Genomic DNA, 20,429 nt, shown 5'->3' on the forward strand with positions numbered 1-20,429 from the left:
AACAGCAGACTTTGTGGCAGGTAGTCTTTGAGAATATGTGAGGCTTTGGATGGTTATTTTCTTAGTTTATAATTTTAAACTAGCGCATAATTGAGCTTCAAGAGTTTATATTCCTGGAATTTTAAATGGTCTCTTCATTATTTTATGCAGACCATTAAAGCTGTAGAACTTCAAAACCCTGCTTAAATCATCTGTGTCGTTGTCATCTTCTTTCAGTCAAAGCTTAATGTCTGGCAGGGAGCACCCTGGGCAGGTGAATGTTGAGACCTTTGGAGCCTACTGCCATTGGTATGTGTCTGCTGTCATTCTCTGCCAGTGTGAGTGCATCTTTCAATGCTATGCTGACCTTCTTGTGCTCCGGTGTGAAAGTCAGTGTGGAAGCCTTGTTCTTAAGTTTTGACCAAAACCATTCAAAACTTTAAAAAGAAAAAGTTCACAATAGGTTATATTGATTTTTTTCAATGAACTTTTTTCTTTTTTTTTTTAAGGAAGGCACTAGTAAATTGTGTGTTGAGAACAGAAAGGGAAGTACTCTGTTTACTGTGTGCCTACGTGAAGGCAATTCCATAAATTCCTGCACAGTTGCACAAGAATCTTCAGAGCAGAGTCTTCTCAGCAAAGCTGTGCCTAGGAGGAATACAGAAGGTCTTCCAGCAAACGTGTAACAGTAATTTGTGAAGAAAATTCTATTCTGTTCTGAAATAAGGTAGGAATTGAGTAATGCTAAGGCAGTGGAATTTGATTTAACCTTGTACCAGGAAGGAGATTTTCTTGTAAGTAGGAGCAGTCATCAGGCTAGTTGGAGATTGTCAGGAATGGTTTTCAGTACTGGCAGATCAAATTTACAAGTACACAGGCAGATTTAGAAGGAAATTTTAAGAAAGAAGTTATTTTAAGGAATAAAAACAACTATTGAGGGTGCTGCTCTTGTAGCAGTTTCTGAGCTCATCCTTTATCTAAGGGACTTTAAATAAAGGCTCAGGCTTGCAGAAACTTCAGTCCTCATCTCATTCCATGCCCATTGAAGTTTAAAAGCATTTTGATACTGATTGTTGTCGACAACAAATTCAGGCCCATACTGATTGTTTCTGAGAATGTTTTCCTACTTCTTTCTGTTGTAATTTGTTTTTATCTGAAGGATTTAGACACTTCAGTGTGAATTGCAGTAAGTATTACATAAGCCCTGGCCAGACTGGGGGGTTGTATGTGTCAGAATTTCCTTAAAACTTTGAAAATTACTGCCAAAAAGTAACAGGTTAATAAGGGCTGTTGATTTTATGGGAAGTGTTGCACAAATTTGTTTTTTGAGGTTTGACCGACTTTTTTATATCAAACTGTACAGTAGAGTTATAAAATACCATGTTGGCTATTTACTACGAGTTTAAATACTTTCGAAGGAATAAATACTGCATAGTACTTTATCCGTCTTAAAGTATGTAATAATGAGGCTGTTACAGAATCAGACCAAAATACCGCTTAAAAACTGGCTGATGGCTTTTGTTATAAACCAGCAAACGTGCCTCAGATTTCCAGATCTCCTTTCCCTTCTTCCCTCCACCCTGCGCAGCTGATGACCGCGTTTTTCCACAGTGCAAGTGACGTGCAGCCGCTTCTCAGCCGGGTGCAGGCTGCCCCTCGGGTTCTGCCAGCATCCCTGCCTGCTGCTCCTGCAGGCTGCCAGCTCCTTCCTGGATGCCTCGCGGCCTCGCTCTGCTCTGGCATCTCTGCAGGATCCCCCGCTCAGCAGGACCTTCCCAAACATCCTCCCTCTCCCACATCTCTCAGGCTTGCATAGTTAGGATGTGTGCCGTGAGGAAGTCTGTCTGTTCCACCTAGTAATAGTTGCTAAGCAGGACATGTCTTCTAGCCACTTGTCAGCACTGGCTGCTTCAGTGCTGGTTGTTTAACTTGTACAAGGAGTTTTTATGCTTTTAATGTCTCAAGCTCTTTTCCCAATCTAAGTACTTTTTTCTGAGACTATATTCATTTTGTGCAGTGTCACATTGATACTGCTCTTCTCCCTCTTTCATAATTGTAGTGATAATAGAAGATCTCTGCCATTTACATCGTAAACGACATAGATTTGTTGTACACAACTGTGTCCTGGCAGTCCTCAGACTCCTCGTGTTGGTGAGAAGGGAAGAGATTTGCTTGGACCCTGGCATTAATTCCCAGGGCCCCTGGGATGAGAAATTAGAACAAGTTTTTTTGTGTGGTTCAGTTAAAACAAACGAGACCTTATTTGTGTAACTGCTCCAAAGTTACAAGCTACTACTTGGCCAAGCCATTTGTTTGGCCCTTGTGTACAAGTTTGTTTTACTTCCAGACTGCTTTTGTAGCATGAATTTTCTTTCACGTTTGAAGTACTTTTCAGTAGCTTGGCTGTTACTAAAGCAAAGGGTGAATTGGCCACCTGGTCCTGTTGCCCTTGCTCAATACTTTCTCAAGACTGAAAACTCTTTTGCATATTGCAGATGTTCTTCCTTGAGGCAATGCACGAATGCTGATGCAAACAGAATGCTTCCCTCCTGCTCATCCACATCGCTTCTCTTGTATTTTCCTTAGCTGGGTCTGGGGGGACCTGAGGGTTGTGCCCTGTGGGGCTCTTTCTGCTCCTTCCTCGGCTTGGGGTCAGAGTGCTGGGGTCCTTTCTTGTCACTGGGCAGGTGCTTGGGACCCTAATGTGCTTTCAACAAATAACATCCTAGTTTTAAATTATTTGGAGCTACAGATAGAACTGTCTGACCTCCTGAAAGGTTTGTTAGCTAGCTGTGGTGTTTAAACCTCAGAATAATTCAAGTTGTTTTCTGTGACAAGTCTGATGGTTCGTGTGACCATCAAACAAAATGGGTATGTTTCTGTGGAAACAGGTCTCCTGTACTTCTGAATCTCTTGTTTGAAGGGGAAGAGGGTGCACAAGGTAGAACAGTCAAGACAGAAGGCGAGATGTGTATCTGAGATAGGGTTGTTCACAAATTGCAAAAGAGAACTGTGTAAAGGAAGAAGGAAACATCCAGCACTTCTGCAGTCTCTCAGGATCCCACTGCTCCATCGTCCATTCCCCTATCAATGGGGCGGCCGCTGTCCTTCGGTACGAAATGCAGGCAGCGTTTCTGAGCAGTGCTGTCAGCACTGATGGTTTAAAGGGAGCCTGCCATTTAAGAACATGAAGGCGATGAACCTCTATGACTTCTGTAAAACTTGGCTGCTGAGAAGTTGCTCGTATTGTGCTGTGTTTAAAACACAGTATAAGCTTTCGGATCTCAAGAAAACACAGCATCCGTCATCACAGCTGTGCCTAAGCAGGTTTAAGATTTATTGTATGAATTATTGTTCTAATTTATTGAGATTCAGACTGTTAGCAGCAGCAACAGGAAAAAAAAAAAAAGAACATCCTAAGAAATCTCACTAAAGGAAATACAAAAAGGTACACTCGAACTGTACTTGTTCTTATTTCCCTCTTTCCCCCCCCCCCCCCCCCCCCCCCCCCCCCCCCCCAAGAATGCATAGTTTGACAGTTTCGGAAGTGTCGTTTTGAGGAACGTTAGGCAGTTCTGTCAGTTTATCTCGTTGAGTTGACACATGGCTGGGGTGGGAAGGGAGGCTGAGCAGGAAAGAAGGTCCTTGTTCCTGAATGTCATTACTGCATAGCTCTCGCATCCTTGGTAGCACACAGCAAAAGCTGAGTCAGAGCACAGCAGCAGTCTGCGCTATAGCAGGACATGGCCCGGTTCAAGATTTTGGACTGCGTGATCAACCACAACTGGAGCTTCATATGTAACCTCTATTGTGCTTGGAGTGGCCAGGTCGGTTGTTTTCTTATCCTTACATATTTTAATATGATTATATAATTTATAACTGGGGGGGGGAGGGAAGGCTCCGGTCCATCTCTTTTCCCCACCCCCCCCATCCTATGGAAAACGTAGGATTAAAAGTATTGCTATGTACTAAGGCATTTCCTAGAGTTATTGGCTATATAAAACATGCTTTTAACTATATAAAAGCTTTTTTTTTTTTTTTAACACTTGGAGTACTTTAGGTTGTTCTGTTAAAGTCTTGACCTTTGAGGGAGATTTGCTTCAGGAGTTGCACAAAAAGAGATGTATCACATACAGGAAAGGGGAGACGTGCCAGGGTCATCTGCAGCGTAAATAAATTTAAAGCTGATTTTTTCCCCAGCTTTAATGGGACTCAAACATCTTGGTTGTTTGAAAATACTTTATCATGGATGTGAGAAAAAATGATGTGAGTGGAGGTTTTTTGTGTACTCTTTTGTGAACATGCAGGATAAAATAAATGACCACAGGATGTTATTCAGTCCTTAATATGGACAGCTGTAAGTCTAATTGACTTATTTCCTGCACAACTGGAGGGAAAAAAAAACCTGCCTGGATTTTGAAAGCTTGTTTGTAAATAGAATCCACTTACTAAGGATTTAAAATAGTGCTGTGCTGTTGTAATACTACTTTCAGGGTACTCTAGGTGTTACCTGTATTTCTCACATAACATTTAGTCACTGAGGAGAATTTATTGTATTCTCCTACAGCGTTAAGGAGAAGATAAGCACTTTAAAAGAAAAAAGTTGCAGTTTCAGTACAGTAACTAGAGGCAAGTGATTCAGAAACATTCCCACTATACATATAGGTCTGTTGATGCCTTCTTCTTTTGAGTCATCTCCTTAATGTTATGGGTTAAAAGAAGCCTCATCTGGTGAATTAAAAAAATCAGAGACAAACTGAGGCTTTCTTCCAGTCTTAATTTTCAGATGCTGAGCTGTCTCACTAAGTTTGGTCTAGCTTGCTTACATAGGTAATTGCTTACATTCATCTGTATAGACAAACTCAACCTGGCTAATAGCTTCCTGTACTTCAGAAATCAAGAAGCAAGAAAACGCCTGGCTCATGATGTGGACAGTCCCGTGAAATTTTAAAAGGAGTTTGACACAAGTAGGGGGAAGGGAAAGGGGCATTGTGTGTGTGTGTGTGTGTTTCATTTTGAGTAATAAACTGAAATGAACTGCTAAGAACCAAAATAATAAACGAAAAAAAAACCAAACCACCCAAGGCAGATTTCACATAACCCAAAAGCTGGAAAGAAAACCAGGCCTTAGGTCAATATACTTGAAACTACTTGCATGCTTAAGGTAGACATGTTGCTGAACTGTTTGTTTTTACTATTTTTTTATTAGATAAGCAGAATATATGATTGCTGTGTGTGTTTTTTTCTTCCCCTGAAATTAAAATCCCTGTGAACTGCACATTTTAGTGAGTTACTGCTGTTGTTTTTTCTTTGAAATGAACTTGTTTGTTCATTTATGGGGTATTACCGATCAGGAAGAGACCACTGAGATGCCATGTAAGAAGTGAATGCTGTCAGCCCTGGAGAGAGAGAGATGCCTCCTGCTTTATGCAGCAGTGTCGCTTTCCAAATCCTCCACCTAGCAGTGCTGGAGAAGCCTGCTGGTGAGAATGGAGGTGGGTGACCTGTGCAGCCCGAGCTAACAGCTCCTTCTGAAGTGGAACTGCTCCAGTTTGGCATATGGCGTCCTTGAATTAGCAGGAGCTATGCAGCTGCTTAGGTGATTTTTATCCATCGTGACCCCAGTAAAACATCAGGGAGTGGATTACAAATTGTCATCTGAGAGCTGAGTTGAAGGCTTGCCTTCTGAGACAACATATTTCCTCCTAAATGGCTGTCAGAAGTGTATATTCAAGGAGAAAATAAAAATGAGCTTAATTGTTTGTTTATCGCTAATGATTTCTTGAATCAGATTATAGAGTTGTTCTTCAGGGTTGTTTTGTTTGTTCTGCTGGCACACACCCTGCTCCTCTCCCCCAATGTAGAGTTCCCAAAGTCTGTTTTTTTAGAACAGGAAGGGAACAAATATGTAAGAGGCAGGAATGTTAATACATGCCCACCATGTTAATACAGATTTTACAAAAAGTACCTTCATGATACAGCGTGAGAGTTGCTGTAACATGAGACAGGTGCCTTTTGTACTCCAATATAGCAAGGTGTTGTGTGTTTTAGAACGTTATGTTTTCAAAGAATATGCAGAGGTCAGGACTAAATTAGGAATCCGAGTCAGAAATCATGTTTTTCAATGAAAAATTTCATTTTTTTAGCCCAAACCTTGGCTGGGATTGATGGCTACGTGGCTTTCGCAGGGTGATCCATGAATAATAAATCAGAAGCCTTCTTGTCTCCCAGTAAAGAGTACAAAACCAAACTGAATTAATTGCAGATTTTCATCTTTACGGGACAGCTTCATTACTTCCGATCTTTCTTAAAATGAGTTACTGCAGAGTAGTGAAACGTCTTGCTGCTTTTTTGTGTTGTCTGTGATGGTCTTGTGAAACACGGGGTAGATCTAAGAGTGGGAGTCTGAACGGGCAATCTAGAACTTCAGCATGAATACAGATTTAGAAATAGTCAAAGAGTAGCAGGTAGAAAGCTTGTATGTGTATGAGGGGATTTGTAAGTGGGATCCTACAGTGTCATAGATGATTAATCCTGTAATTAATATAGTCTGGTGACACTGATAAACTAAGAATTTTTAGTGTTCTCCCTTAAGAAAAAAAGGGAATGTCTTCAAAAATAAATTGAGTAGTTTACAGTTTTTTCTCCTTGTATCACAAGTGCTTTGCCTTCAGGTGTTAGATGAGGGAATAGTAGGTGGTGAACTGAACGTAGGTCTTCAGGCCAGCAAAGAGCTCAGCTCAGCAGCGTGCTCTAAGCAGGCTGTTCCTGGTTTGAGGAGAGCAGGTCTTCCCAGGTTCTCATGGGCTCCAGATTCCTACCTGAGCAATGCCTGTCTACTGTTTTCTTTATTTTATTGCTGTATCCTAACCTCTAAAAGTAACAATAATGTGCTTTCAGCCATCCGAATACTTAATCTTAGGTTTCTCAGCCAAAGGCAGGCATTCTGCAGCGTTCCATCAACTCACAGCTGGTCGGGCGGTTTCATTGTACCGAGTGCCTGGCCATTGAAGCTGCTGGGTTTGGAGGAGCTTCCACTGACATCAACACAGTCTTTGAGAAATAAGTTTGAGTGTTGTGGCACTATAGCGGCCAAGATCTTGTAAATTTTGTTTTAACTTGAGTTCACTATCACAGGCTTTTTCTGTATAGCAGTGTGTGTGAATGAGACATTGCAGCGCAGGCTCAGCTATCGCATCGCCTTCAAGCCTGAGGACGCAGCAGCACTGCATCGGCTGCTGCACTGCAGCTATTCCCTTCCTCTGGAGAATCTCAGATAACATTTAAAAAAAAAAAAAGCTTTTCAGTCTTCTGAATGTGTCACTTGGAGGATGAAATAATAAAGGTGGTTGCATTCCTTTCAGATATTTGCAGCTGATAACAGTTTAGAAATGTGATATGATATCTTATTGTACTCTTCTGTTTAGCTCCTGCCTCAGGGAGGGAGGGAATATGATAAAAATCTTGCCTCATAGCAGTGCAGGGTGTAATGTTTTCAGTTTTGTTGAGTAAAAGGTGTAAAACACTGCAGGAAATAGCTGGTGGCTTTACTCATTGTGGGAATTCACATTGCTGTTGGAGAAACATTTGTAATGTTCAGAAGTACGGGGAAGTAACTCAGCAAGAGTGAGCAATTCAAGCCGTGGTAATAGGCATGCAAGGACAAGTAGTTCTTAAAAAAGCAAGTGAATTTTTGTTAAAATAGGTTTCTCCACTGCCCTCCACCCCGTTCTCCAGACAGATACAAATGTGGATTTAGTCATCGGCATTTACCATTCTTACTGACATGTTCTCTGCAAACCGTGAGGAAATAATGTAGATCGCTTATCATCGCATGGTGGTAGGGCAGTGTTTGAAAGCTTCTGGATTTGCAGCTAAACTGAAAATCCTGTGGACAACTTTCTCCTCTTTATCCTCTTAGTGATATCTCATCTCTGTTGACATACAGATTTCAGATTTTTTTTCAAGTTAATGACTTCACAGACTTTTTTTAAGCAGCTTCCTAAGTATTATATCTTAGTAAATTAAATTGTTCACTGAAAAAGCTGCTTTTCTGTCCTATATGCACAGTAGATTACAAATTTAGGGTTTTGAAATATTTTAACATGAGTGAGTTATGTAGCTTTACATCTGCGTGTGCTGATTTATACACAAACCTTTTTACTTTAGAGTTTAAGGCTTTTAAAACTTGCAGTATATTAATTTGTGCATTATATACTATATTCAAATATCTTAAAACATGGGACCAGGATTATATTTAAGTGGTGTGTTTGTGCCTGCAGGAATTTATTAGTTTCCATATTTACCCAGTGTTAAAGCTTGTAGCTTTAACTATATATCTAGAGGTGTCTGCTTCTGAGGCGGGAAGCTGTGTATTCAGGGGTGTAAAGAATCTTGAAATGTTGTCTTACAAGTTTTGTGGTGTTTTTGAGCCATGTTCTCTGTATTAAATCTTTCTTAGGAAGTTTAGACTTGATCTGAATAGTTCTTCCCTCAAGTCAGTTCTTAAAACTCTTCCCATGAGAGGAGGTAAGTCTTCTGCCAACAGGATTGAATCTGAAATGGCTGTTGGAAGTGAGTTGCTATATTTAGGGTGACAGTCTGGATTTTGACATTGCGGGTCAATTCCCTGATCTTCCAATGGCTTCCTTTTGGCATTGGGCAGGTCAGACGTTCATGTTGCACATGGAACAAAATTTTAAGTAAAACTGCAGCATTGCAAAGTTGAAGATGTTCACATCTTATGTCTGAACCAGTTGAGTTACCAGCAGTTATGACAACGCATTTATGCAGATGAAGTGGTGCAGCTAGTCTTTTGATTTCATATCTTTAAAGCAGGAATGAGTCTATTTACGTTGGAAAGATCAGTAGCTTCTGTAAGAAGATCAACCTCATACCTGCGTTAGAGAGCAGCGTAAGGTGCGTTTCTGTCCCACCGCCGAGCCCACAAAGTAAAGCCCTTGCTCAGCGTTGTAGCTGCACCATGGAGTAGCCCGGTCTAAGTCCAGAGGTTTGCTGGAGGGACAGAGGCTGTGGAAAAGTGGGTGCTCTCTTGGCTGGTTTGGCCAGGGTCCCGGCAGAGCTGATGATTTGTTTAACCAAGCCATAGCCCTTGGGTACGGCAAGCAGAAACAGTGTGAGCTGGAGGAAGTGTGTAGGTGGTTTCATGGCTGCCTTTAAAGCTGTGCTGCATCTGATTACTGCAATGGGCTCAGAGTGAATCAGGTTTTATAGTGTGCGGTGATTTTGCTCTTCTTAAGAGCTTCTGCAGAACTATTTAGCATGTGTGAATAGGTATGCCATAATAGAGTCTGGTGAAAATGTAGTGAAAACTATCTGGTATGTGGTGTGTCTGATAAAGTCTGTGTTATTCCAGAAAGCAAAAGAGTATACAAACGTTGTCCAAGCTAGCTCCTAACTTTGCAGTAACACACTTGGCTGGGGATGTTGGCAACGAGAGAACTTAATGTTCTCTCCCCATTTGTAGGAAGCGGAGAGGGTCGTGGACAGCTTGTATTCTTGGGTCTGTCAGAAAGTTCCCCTAGGCTGAAAGAAGCAGCGTAAGGCAGCTGCTGACAGGCCGTGACTCTGTGCAACCTCTGTTGATCGCTTCTGTCAGACTACTAAGACAGTTTTTATCATGCACAGAGTAACCTCAAGCTTTGCTTCGACGCTAAGAAAGTTTGCTTTCTCAGTCTCCTGTCTCTGATATTTCCAGATCAGACTCTAAGGTAAAGACAAAGCATTTCCTATTCTTAACAAGCAGGGGCAGAACAAGTAGAGAAGGAAAAGCTCTGATTTAGCTAAATTAAGATCACATGACATTTTGCTGTTATGCTACCAGCCCTGCAGATGTTTCCTTTCTTTCCAGTTTAAGGAGGATGTAGCTGTTAAGAGGGGAGGCTTTTGCTAATGAGCCTATAAGAAAACAAGGAAGCTCTCAATTTCTTTTTTGTTTTTAATGTTTTTCTGACTACATTTAATACTATGAAATGTGTGTTTATTATTCTAAATACTAATTGCAAGATACGAGCAAAAACAATGCGGAAACAGTTTGCATCTCAGACCCGTGAAGTAAATCCCTGTATTTTGCCTCTGCTTCTTGGTGGTATTGCTTGAAATTGGCAGTCACTGTGTGGAAAGAAGAAGGTATGAGCTAAATGCAGTTATTTGCACTTAATTAGGTTTTGAAAAGATCGTAGTTAAAGCATTACTGTTTTACAATGTGCACAACCTACTACAAATGTGTATGTATATATCTCCATGTATACATGTAAATATAGAGATGGATGCACAATATAGTATATTTTCGTAGTGTGTATATATGTGTGTTAAAATTAAAACCCTTAAGGAGCTGAAGTATGCTAAACTTACAAGTGTCTGATACTTAAAGGAGGATCAGATAAGTTTATGCCTTCATCTAGATAATGAAGATGCTAGGTGCTAACTGGAGAAGTTTTGAGTCAAGTCTGAGCTGCGATGGAGCGCTAGTCGTGCCAAACATGATCTTGCTCTTGGTGAAGTCAAAGCACAGTGCAAAAAATCCAGGTGTCAGAACTGCTGTATGGGAAAACCAGAGCTTGCTCTGCATAAAGTGCTAGGTCAGCTCTAACCAGAGTGAGTAGGTTTGTGCTCTCCCTGCTGCAAAGTAGGAAAACTGTTTCTGGATCTCCCCTGGCCTGGAGAGCTGCACGCTCCTTTCATTCAAGCAAGTAGGTCCAGCTGGGCTCCCCTTAGAGAGCCAATTGGTGTTTCTGCATTTAACCCAGAGCCAGGAAAATAGCACACTGAGAACTTTTCAGTTAACAGAAGTGCCATTTTTGTGATCATCTGTTTTCAGATTGTCACATGTTCCTGCATCTTTGAGTGCTTTGCCAGTGTAAAGCTAGTCATTTATGTGTTGCAGTGGAGGGACTTGATTTCAAACAGAGAAGATGGAGTTTTTCAGCTACAGGCTTCTTCTAACCCTTCTTGTTTTCCTGTATTTGATCTCGGGGGAAAAAACTGTGATTTAAATGTGAGAGCGTTTTAAGGTGAGGGAGAAAGGCAGAGGTTGCTGCAGGTAGCCTTCAGCTTTGCTTTTCAGGTCTTGTGGAGTAGGGGTGAGACTGACGTAAGCATCAACTGCTTCACAGAGCAGCCTTTCGTGAACAGTAGAGCACAGTAAGGCAAACTTCAGCTTGGGTAACAAGCTGCACGTGGGGAGGTTTTTGCTGTTTGCTTTTTTTGGTGTGTGCCTTGACCTTTTTGAGGACTGAAATCCTCTCAAAAATACCATTTCTCCTTTGACTGTGTTTACTGCAATGGCAGTTATAGAAGTACACAGAAGCACACGTCCCTCTGTCCATCTCCTTCCACCCCGAGGCAGCTCTGCACCCTGCACGGCAGCAGCGATGTCTCCTTCCCTGTGCGAGCAGCCATCTGCTGCGCTGGCACAAGCTTTGGTTTTGAAGGGTTGCAGCTTTCCCACTTACTTCATGCCTCTGGAGCTGGCCTATATTGCTCTCTTGAGCCTTTCTCCTTACCTGGCCTTGGTTTGAGGACATCGTTAATGTGTTTTATTAGACTGGGTCAGTCACTTCTGAGAAATTTCCAACTGTGTGTGGTGTGTCTGCTGATCTCTGCTGCAGGCAGGTGGCCACGGCCTTCAGTATGAATTGAAGGATTATTCTAGGCCCGGCACTTCGTCTGGGTGGGGTTCACGTTCCTAGAAGGAGGAGGTGGCAGGTTTGCTGCCAGGGCTATCTCATAGCAAATACCTAAATTCACTCTGGTTATTCCCCCAACACTGACCTGTCGCTGTGGCCACCTGGGCAGAACATTGAAACAACAGAGCGGGCTGCTGTGAGTGTGGCACCTGGAGGTGGCCTGCCTCCCGGGCCTTCGCTTTATCCAGTGCTCCTTTCATCTTTACTGCCTTGCTCTGAACCATCTCAGCTCCTTATGGCCATCAGCGAGACCCCTCGTAGGGCTGAGTGGGGGAGATCTGCCCACAGAGACTGCCTCACCACCTCACTCAGGGCCCAACTTCCCAGGCTGGGTGAGGGGTGCACATGAGAAACATGGGCATTGCCCATCTTTGCCCTTAAACTCCTAGTAATTTGTTTTGGTTCTCCTGGTTGGACTGATACCGTTCTTTGTAGTAACTGTCTGGAGTCTTGAAAGGTTCAGATCTTGTTTTGGAGAGCTGGTTGGGTGTGCTGGCCTTTGCAGGCCTTCCCGGTTCCTGCATCCTCCTCAGCTGCAGTTGAGCAGTGTCGGTGCTGGGGAGCCTCAGCGGCCATCCCCCACTCCGCCTGTAAGAGGTGAGCGGGTCCCCTGGGGACTCTGAGAACTCACACGTTCTCTAAGCCACGGATCTGGAGAAGTCATGCTCTGAAGACTGTTTTTGCATTTTTTCTTCCTTCGTGAAGAGCTTCTGTGAAAGAAGAGCTGTGCTTCCCGGTTCCAAAAGCGGGCTGTCTTTTGCTATTAGCAGTTGTCCTGAAGAGAGGGCCCTGACTGGGCCGATTTTATCTACCTGAGTGCTGTTTACTAACAGTTGCATGTGATGACTCATGCTCCATTTATCTCCACATCTCTTTTTTTTTTTTCTTGTGGTGAGAGCAGTTTTGCAGCTGTCTGATTATTTGAGCTTTGAGGGCTTGTTTACATCTTCATTTCCAGTTTCAGGTGCTTCGTGGCAAGGCAGCCTCCTCTTGGTACCTGCTGGAAATGGGCTCGGCAATTACTCTCATTGGGCATCTGAGTCCTTCCTGCAGCTTTCTTAAATACATATAGCACTAAAATGCACAGCATGGGGTCAGGTATCTTCTCGTATCTCTTGCTCAACCCGTCGCTAGGCCCAGCACTGTGTGTTGGGTGGGTTCCATCTCCTCATGGCCCACTCTGCGAGAGTGGAGGAGTACTGAGGGATGTCCTCGTGTAGGAATAACTCTCCTCTTCTGTGCTTCAGTATGTTTACGTGCCTCAAGCTGCTGGGTGCTTCAGTTCCTGCTGATTATGCTGTTACAGTATCGCTCCTGTAGATAAAGACTTGTTCATCCTGAACTACTTTCACTCTGGGTTGCTGCGTTGCAGTCACGTCTACTTTGAGCGTTACTAAAAAGTACAAGTTGGTATATAGTAAATGTCAGCAATTATGCAAGTTTGTTGTATGTGCTGGTGTGTTGCTTTTTTTTTTGTGCTTGTTTTTTTTTTTTTTTTTTGAAAAGGTAGTATTTAAGACAGAAGCTTTACATATACAGCCTTGTTTCTAGCCTCAAAGCTGTCTCTTGATGTCTGGTTACCTGGAGAGAGAAGCCCTGTGGAGATGTTCATGCAGGTAGCTGCAGCTAATTCATGTTTATTATGCATCTGCCCTAAGCTTAATTCTGTAAGTAAATTAAGCAGTATTTAATAATCATATACATATATTTTCTTACTGCTCACATATTGTGAAGGGTAGCTTTGAGGTAGCATGCAAATATGAACATTCTAGTTGGACAATCAAAATACTGAAGTGTTTGGGATGATTCGTTAATAAACTGCAGAGTCTAATTTTGGTGTTAGTAGAGAAGGAAGCTGGTGTTCCGCATAGAATACTGTGGGTATCTTTGGAGTTCAGCTTAAGGTTTCTTAAGTCTGTAGCGTGTATAGCTGTTAAGAAAAACATCAATTAAATACTAAAAAAAAAAGACTTTTTTTTTTTTTAATTTTAGATGCCTTTTTTTGGTCTTAGCTAGCATCCAAGGTGATACATCTCAGATCTTTGTGATTTCTTATGTCACGCTAGTTTGGGAAACAGGTTTCCTACCATCACTGTGGGTTTGGAGGTGCTGATGGTTACACCTTGTAGCTTACCTTGCAAGGACAGAAAACAATGGAAGACTCACGTGCGGACAGGACGTTAGCCAAGTTCCATTTCCTGCCTGAACATCTATCCTCCCCTACATCCTTCCTTATCTGTTTCGGGGGAAGACTGCAGGATTTTGTCTAGCATTAAAGTCAGAAGTTAGGACAAGTGCATATTTGACACAGAGGACTGGAATTATGTAGGTTTGGGGGTTTCTGCTTTCTGGTTTTCCTGCTCATCTACTTGCAGGGATTTTTCAGTGAAGAGATGAATGTGTTGCTGAGGCTGAAAGTGATTGAACTCATTTTGTTTGCTTCAAGGACAAAGCTATTTCCTGGATACTGGGAGGATGAATTTGCTTGAGGTGTCAACCTTGTATTAGTAATTAATTTCCTTTCACTGAGAATGATTTACTTTTGAATAAAATGTTATTTTTACGTTCCAATCTGGTTAAAAAACACTAGAAGTACCTTATCTTGCTATGGATTGAGACAGTTTCGGAATGTGATCATGGATTTTGATGTATTCACTCTTAGCCAAACCTCTTCACTTGCAGTCCTCATTTCAGCAGTCAAAAGGCATAGAGCTTGTGATTTTGTGTGAAGAGCAGCAAGAGCTTTCAGCCTACACGTTCAACGCTTGTCACGGTTGTTCTGTGTATGTTGGCCATGAGGCTTTTCTCAGGGCAGTGGTGGTTTTAATGGAGTACTGCCTGAATTTGCCCATAGTGTGGAAAATGTGTAAGAAGTATGGCCACTTTTGAGGTGGTACGGGTATAAATAATTGTCTGGCTTCCTTTTTGAGTGCTGGATATGCCTACCTATACTGCAAATAAGGGTGGTGATGATGGATCTCAAAGACAAGTTGTATAACCTTCTGTGTTAAACATCTGTCTTTCTAAAATGTGTTTTGCTTTTTTTTTAGTGTTGTCTGTTTCAAGAACGCCCAGGAGCTGTGTATTTTGGGGGTTATACTTGTCCCTTATCACAGAATCATTTAGGTTGGAAAAGACCTCTAAGATCATAGAGTCTGACCGTTAACCGAGCATCGCAGGTCCAGGGAACCACATGTTCTCCAGTGGATTGAGCATTTTACTCTGCCTGAGATCTCTTGTGTTCAGAAGCCTAGTTCTTTGACTACAGAAGATGATAAAGGGTAAAGGGAACATGATGTCCTCTGGGCACGAATACAGTTCTTTGGTTCATTATTTCTGAGCAGGTGGATGTACCAGAAAAGTAGTACTATTTTTTTGAGGGATATCTTCATGCAACTTTTTGTCAGCTTCTATCAAAGTGATTTGAAGTTCTCTGCGTGGTTGAGACTAAAAGGGTCAGTGGCTTGTTATAATTTTGTTTGAAAACCATCACTGGAGGAATCTGATTATTAAAGAAGGTCTGACTTGCAGTGAAATCTCCCATTGTTCTGTGGCTAACAAGATTTTCTTCCCATATAGGTAGTTTTTCCTTCTGTTCTTTAGTCTTAGCCAGAAAGGAACCTTTTTTTCCCCTCCCCATTACCTTTTAAAAGACTTTTTACACTTTCTGTCACATAAAGTAAAATCAATTTGCTAGCAAAGTCCTTTTTTCTTTGAAATTGCAGGTGTAATAGGGCAGTTAGCTAAATGATAGCTACTTGGTTACAAAAAATAGGGCAAATAAATGACCTGATACAAGAAATACCACTGTTTCTAAGCAAGCCCAACATTTATTACAGCATTTGGAATATCCTCTTACTGTCTTAGGGCAATTGTGGATTTGATAATGTTCAAAATCCTTTTTGGTTCTGGCTTATGTCAATGGTGATTTAAAAAAAAAATATATTATTTGGTGCCTGTTGAATCAGAAAAATCGAGTGACACCAATCCATTTTCTGTTCAGCGCATGCACATCTAGCCAAGCTGCTGTTTCAGGTAGCACGTTTCTTGGTAGACGAGCATGGCAAAATCCTTCTGAAGCAGGAGGCGACCTGTGCTTATTGAGCTGTTGGTAGGTGACTCCACCAGTCAGTCTGGTGTTCTTGGCTTTTTATTTTTTGTTTGTTTTCTTAATCAAGATTTAGGCTCCAGAAAATCTAGTTTGGCAAACAAACACGCTTACAATGAGATTTTTATTTACATAATTCATTTGTGAAGTGGTCTGGATGATTAAAGAAAAAAGTTAGAACCAGATAACTAGAGTAAATGTGAATGCCAAGCCAGTCCCAAGTGACTTGGGAAATAATTTTGAAATTGTGTGCCAAATACAAAGATAAAATATGGATGAAAATGAGTGATTCAGTGATTCACATTACTCACACCAACTTTAAATTGTTTTTCATGTTTTTTCAAGGATTGATAGTCCAATGTGTAATTGCTTACTACGTTCCCTATTATTCATCTATGAAGATAGTATTCAGAGCTCAAAGCATACCTATTTATCTGTTTAGACAGCCAAGAAGACAACTGATAGTTTGTATTGCAATTGCTTATGACTGTCACTGGACTGGACTGTTTTTAGCATGTTATTTATACAGATCTATCCGTAAATTGTTTAGAAGCCAGAAAATGAGAGAGGCTTTGGAAGCCATGCAAGTTGTGTGTTTTCTTTTTAAATTTTATACCGATGAAATGTGAAATTACTGTTTTGAGATTTACTTTTATTTGGACATAACATAGATGGTTCTAAATAATCATATTTACCATTTTTACATAATTCTGTAGACTGTGTTAAGCTCCTGGTGATTCATGCACTTCTTTAAGGTGCCGTATGATTTTTCGTGGATGCTTTCATCGCTCAGAAAAACAGGGTTAAAGGCAATATTCAAAGCACAGAATGCTTTTTATAGTGCATTTAAGCATCTGCTATATGTCCTTGTAATTGCCTGTAACAGGAAATGATGTTTTGAGATACTTTGTGTAAAAAGCTCATATGAAGCAATCCTGAGGGAAATGATGCTTGAATCATTTTTAGTAGCCTGGGATTCTTCAGTCCTTGAACTTAATTGTATGCGTTCTGACTTTCACATTGAATGTTGAATCTGTAGAGATTCAGTGTTTTACTGAATCAAGCATCCAGATCTTTAGTAAGGAATACAGCAAAACAATCTTCTGTTTGTTAGATTTTATGTGAAATGAAAATAAAGCATATGTATTTCGTTTTCTTGAAATTCACATCAGTCTCCTCTAAAGACAAATCACCTTAAGGATATGAGTTATCTACGTGTTTGTAACTTGATTACTATCACTTTTGGCTCACAAGAAACACCACGTAGGATCCCTGCTTTCAGTAACATTCTTGCCTGTGCAAAACATCATCTGTTTCTTGCTTGCTGTCTTGCACCCTTGTTTTGTTTGTGTTTTTGAAAACTTTGCTTGTTCCTTTTAAAAGCCTTCCCTGGCAAGGGATATTGCTGGTGGGCGTGCTGTGGTTGGACCATTCACGGGGTGACTCAACAGATGTTGGCTCTTTTCTTTGTAATTCAGATTCGTTTTTGTTCGTAGTGGCGGCTCAGAGTTGCTGTTACTGACCACGTCCCACATTTATTATTAATACTGACCTTTTCTCTTGAACTGTTGGCAGACCTCGCGGGCGGTCCAAGGATGGCATGATGATAACCTTTAACTTCTGGCCCGTTCTTTCAGGAAACGATGACTTGCCAGTGGAGTACTGGTGTTTATGGGCAGCTGTTAGTTCAGCAACTTGCGTGAGTGGTAAAAGTTTACTTGAAATTGCAGGGGAATGAGAGGTTTGTTTCTCACTTGAATCAAATACTACGTCTCCCACCCCTCAGACCTAGGGAAGTTTGGCTGCATTTTGATCCTGGGTTGCAGTAGGGCTGTAAGTAAACCACAGTGATCAGTTGTAATACCTACCACAACTACCTGTAGGCTAATCAGGGGGAAAAAAAGGGCAAATATATTAGTCCTCTGCTTCTCAGTGCTGCATTTTGCCCTTGTCTATAGAGAGGTGGGGATTGCACTCTTCTCTTGAGCACCAAGTGACAAGACGAGGGGAAATGGCCTCAGGTTGCACCAGGGGAGGTTTAGGTTGGATATTAGGAGAAATTTTGTTAGGGAAAGGGTTGTGAAATACTGCAGCAGGCTGCCCAGGGAAGAGGTTGAGTTGCCATCCCTGGAGGTCTTCAGGAAACGTGTAGATGTAGAACTTAGTAGCATGGTTTAGTGGTGGACTTCAGTACTAGGTTAAAGGTTGGACTAGATGATCTTTTCAGTTTTTTCCATCCTGAATGATTCTCAGAATTAGGTTTGCTGTTTATGTATTCTTAATGACAGATATTTGCTTATTAAAGTTTTTTTGATCTTGTGTACCTGTATTTTTTTGATCGTTCAAAATTTCTCCAAGTGTTGCCTATAAAAACGTGAGAGGAGAAAAAATGGTGACAGAGAAGGGGTAAATAGGTGGATTTCTGCTTGCTAGTCACTTAGTAGAGGAAGTTGCTGTCATGATGTTGAAGCCAATGATTTTTATTGTGAGCTACTTGTTTTGCCATTTTAATAAGACTGAAGTCATCATTTTCAATCATGCAATTTTCCACTCGTGCCATGAGAATGGAAGACCGAGAAAGTACGTTCATTCGTGCAAAAATGAGAAAAAGTTGAGAAGCTGAAGAGATTGGTGGGAAACACCTCAATAACTGACCTCGTAGTCAGGCTAAAGGGTTATGTAGCATTTAACTTAAAGTTCAAGCAATGCAAAGATTAAACTAAAGCCAGCCTCGTCAGTTCCACAGTTCAGACTAATTTTTCATTCATTAGTCACCTAATTTCAGTCTTTTCTGTTCTACACGAATACTGCAAAACAAGAATGAAGGTGATTGACAAGGACTAGGTGGTCGACTAGGCTGAGACTGAGTTTCTTATATTTCTTTCCAAAAATCCGAAAATAATCTTTCATGTTCAGAGGAGCAGAGCCCCGTGGGGCTGTTCGGGATTCTCCCAGTTTTGTGTTCCATAAGCGGCTCCGTTTCTCAGCGTGTGCATAGCACCAAGACCCTTTGCCATTTGTATGTTTTTCCTCCCTGAGCACAGGATGATCGGAGGCAGGGAGGCTGGTCTTTGAAGCACTGAGTGGTATTCCTTTGGCCTCCCTGCAGCTCTAAACAAGGTACGGGTTTTCTGAGCTGTCCGTAGCAGCCGTGTAGAAGCACGTTTGGTTTTACACACCCGAATGCAGAGTTAAGTATCCCACCAAGTAGTTGCAGAAGTTCCCTCGTGACACCCATTGCTGTCATGGTGGAAGTCAAAACGTTTTGTGTTCTCTGTAGGTATTGATTGGAGTTGGCTGGGCCCACCTTACCAATAAGCACTGCTGCATTTTTCAAATCCCAGCTGTAAGGGATTATTTTGGAGCAGTCTAGGAAGAAAACCAAGCAGTAAATTCTGACACGTATCAGCCAGTTGCTGAGCCCCAGCAACAGAGCTACAGAAGGACAAGAAGACTATTATTTCTGTTTGAATACCTTTTGAATAGGCTATAGGCTCTGGTATCTAAATTTGTTTCACGCATCGTTGAACTAGAATATTTAGAGGAGGGTCATAGGGTTTTTGCATGCTCTTTGTATGTCTTCAGCTTTTGGTTCAGATTTTATGAATGATGTGGCATGCACTTTAAAATGAAAGATTTCATATAAGGCTGAGAAGATAAATATTTTTAATAATAAAAATATTTTTTCATAATCATATATTTCTGAGTCATGGGTATATAGAATTACCCTTAAGAAAGGAACAAAATGTCTTGTTTCTAACAGAGAGCTGGGATTCCAGTATAACTGTAGTAGGAAATCAGGCCTTTTTACTTGTGTGTAGTGCTGGAATACTGAATTGTTCAGAGAAAGCAGCTGAGGCGGGAAAAGAAAACACAGCCAGACAACAAGCAGGTGAAATCAAAGATAATGAGAAAACGTGTGTCTCACTAAAGAAGCCTAACCAATTTCATGCATTCTTCAGTTATTTCAGTTGTTTAAGTGAGGAGTTACTAGCTGAGAAAATCATGCCTGCATTTGAAGTCAGGAAAAGGAGTTGGTGTGTTTGTATGCCTGTGAGCTCTGTGTGGCCAGAAATGGAGTCGCAGAAGACAAAAAGAAAGCATGCTTAATTTGTATCCAAGTAAACTAGAAAGCAAATAAAATACATAATCTGTACACATTCCTTGAGGTTCATTTCAACTTTAAACTGTTGAACATAAAGTTTCTTAATGTGTAATTTAATTTAAAATTTAAGAATTGTGTAAGTGATATGACCAGAGAGGTGTAATGCTAGAAGGATGCTGCTTTACAAGACATGTATCTTAAGAAAACGTCATTGGTAATCAATCTATTTTGAATGTGGAGGGAAAAAAATTGTTTTCAGGTGCACAAGAATACTCTTAAAAATATCCGAATTATAACTTACACTTAGTATCTTTGTGTGTCTCTTTTCTTTCAGGCATCAAAAAATAAAGATGGAAAAGAGCAGAGTGAAGCTATATCACCATCAGAGGAAGAAGAAACTTTCTCTTGGCCTGGTCCAAAAACCGTCGTGTTAAGGAGGACATCTCAGGGTTTTGGCTTCACTTTAAGACACTTCATAGTTTACCCTCCAGAATCTGCAGTTCAGTTTTCTTTTAAAGTAAGTGACTAT

The 20,429-nt window shown here is 41.2% G+C and overlaps 1 protein-coding gene across 3 annotated transcripts in view; it reads left to right on the top strand.

Annotated features, from left to right (window-relative positions):
- The window catches only part of ARHGAP21 (Rho GTPase activating protein 21), a 123,288-nt gene that overhangs the window by 29,961 nt on the left and 72,898 nt on the right, over positions 1-20,429 (top strand). For 2 of the 3 annotated variants that reach the window (XM_066991607.1, XM_066991609.1), the window contains exons 1-2: positions 3,580-3,806; positions 20,235-20,417. In XM_066991607.1, the coding sequence (XP_066847708.1) occupies positions 3,723-3,806; positions 20,235-20,417 (267 nt within the window). In that variant the 5' untranslated portion in view covers positions 3,580-3,722. Of the gene's footprint in view, positions 1-3,579; positions 3,807-20,234; positions 20,418-20,429 lie in introns of those variants that run through there. The other variant, XM_066991608.1, reaches the window with a different exon arrangement.

This window comes from Anser cygnoides, chromosome 2, assembly GCF_040182565.1.
Source record: "Anser cygnoides isolate HZ-2024a breed goose chromosome 2, Taihu_goose_T2T_genome, whole genome shotgun sequence".
Taxonomy (NCBI): domain Eukaryota; kingdom Metazoa; phylum Chordata; class Aves; order Anseriformes; family Anatidae; genus Anser; species Anser cygnoides.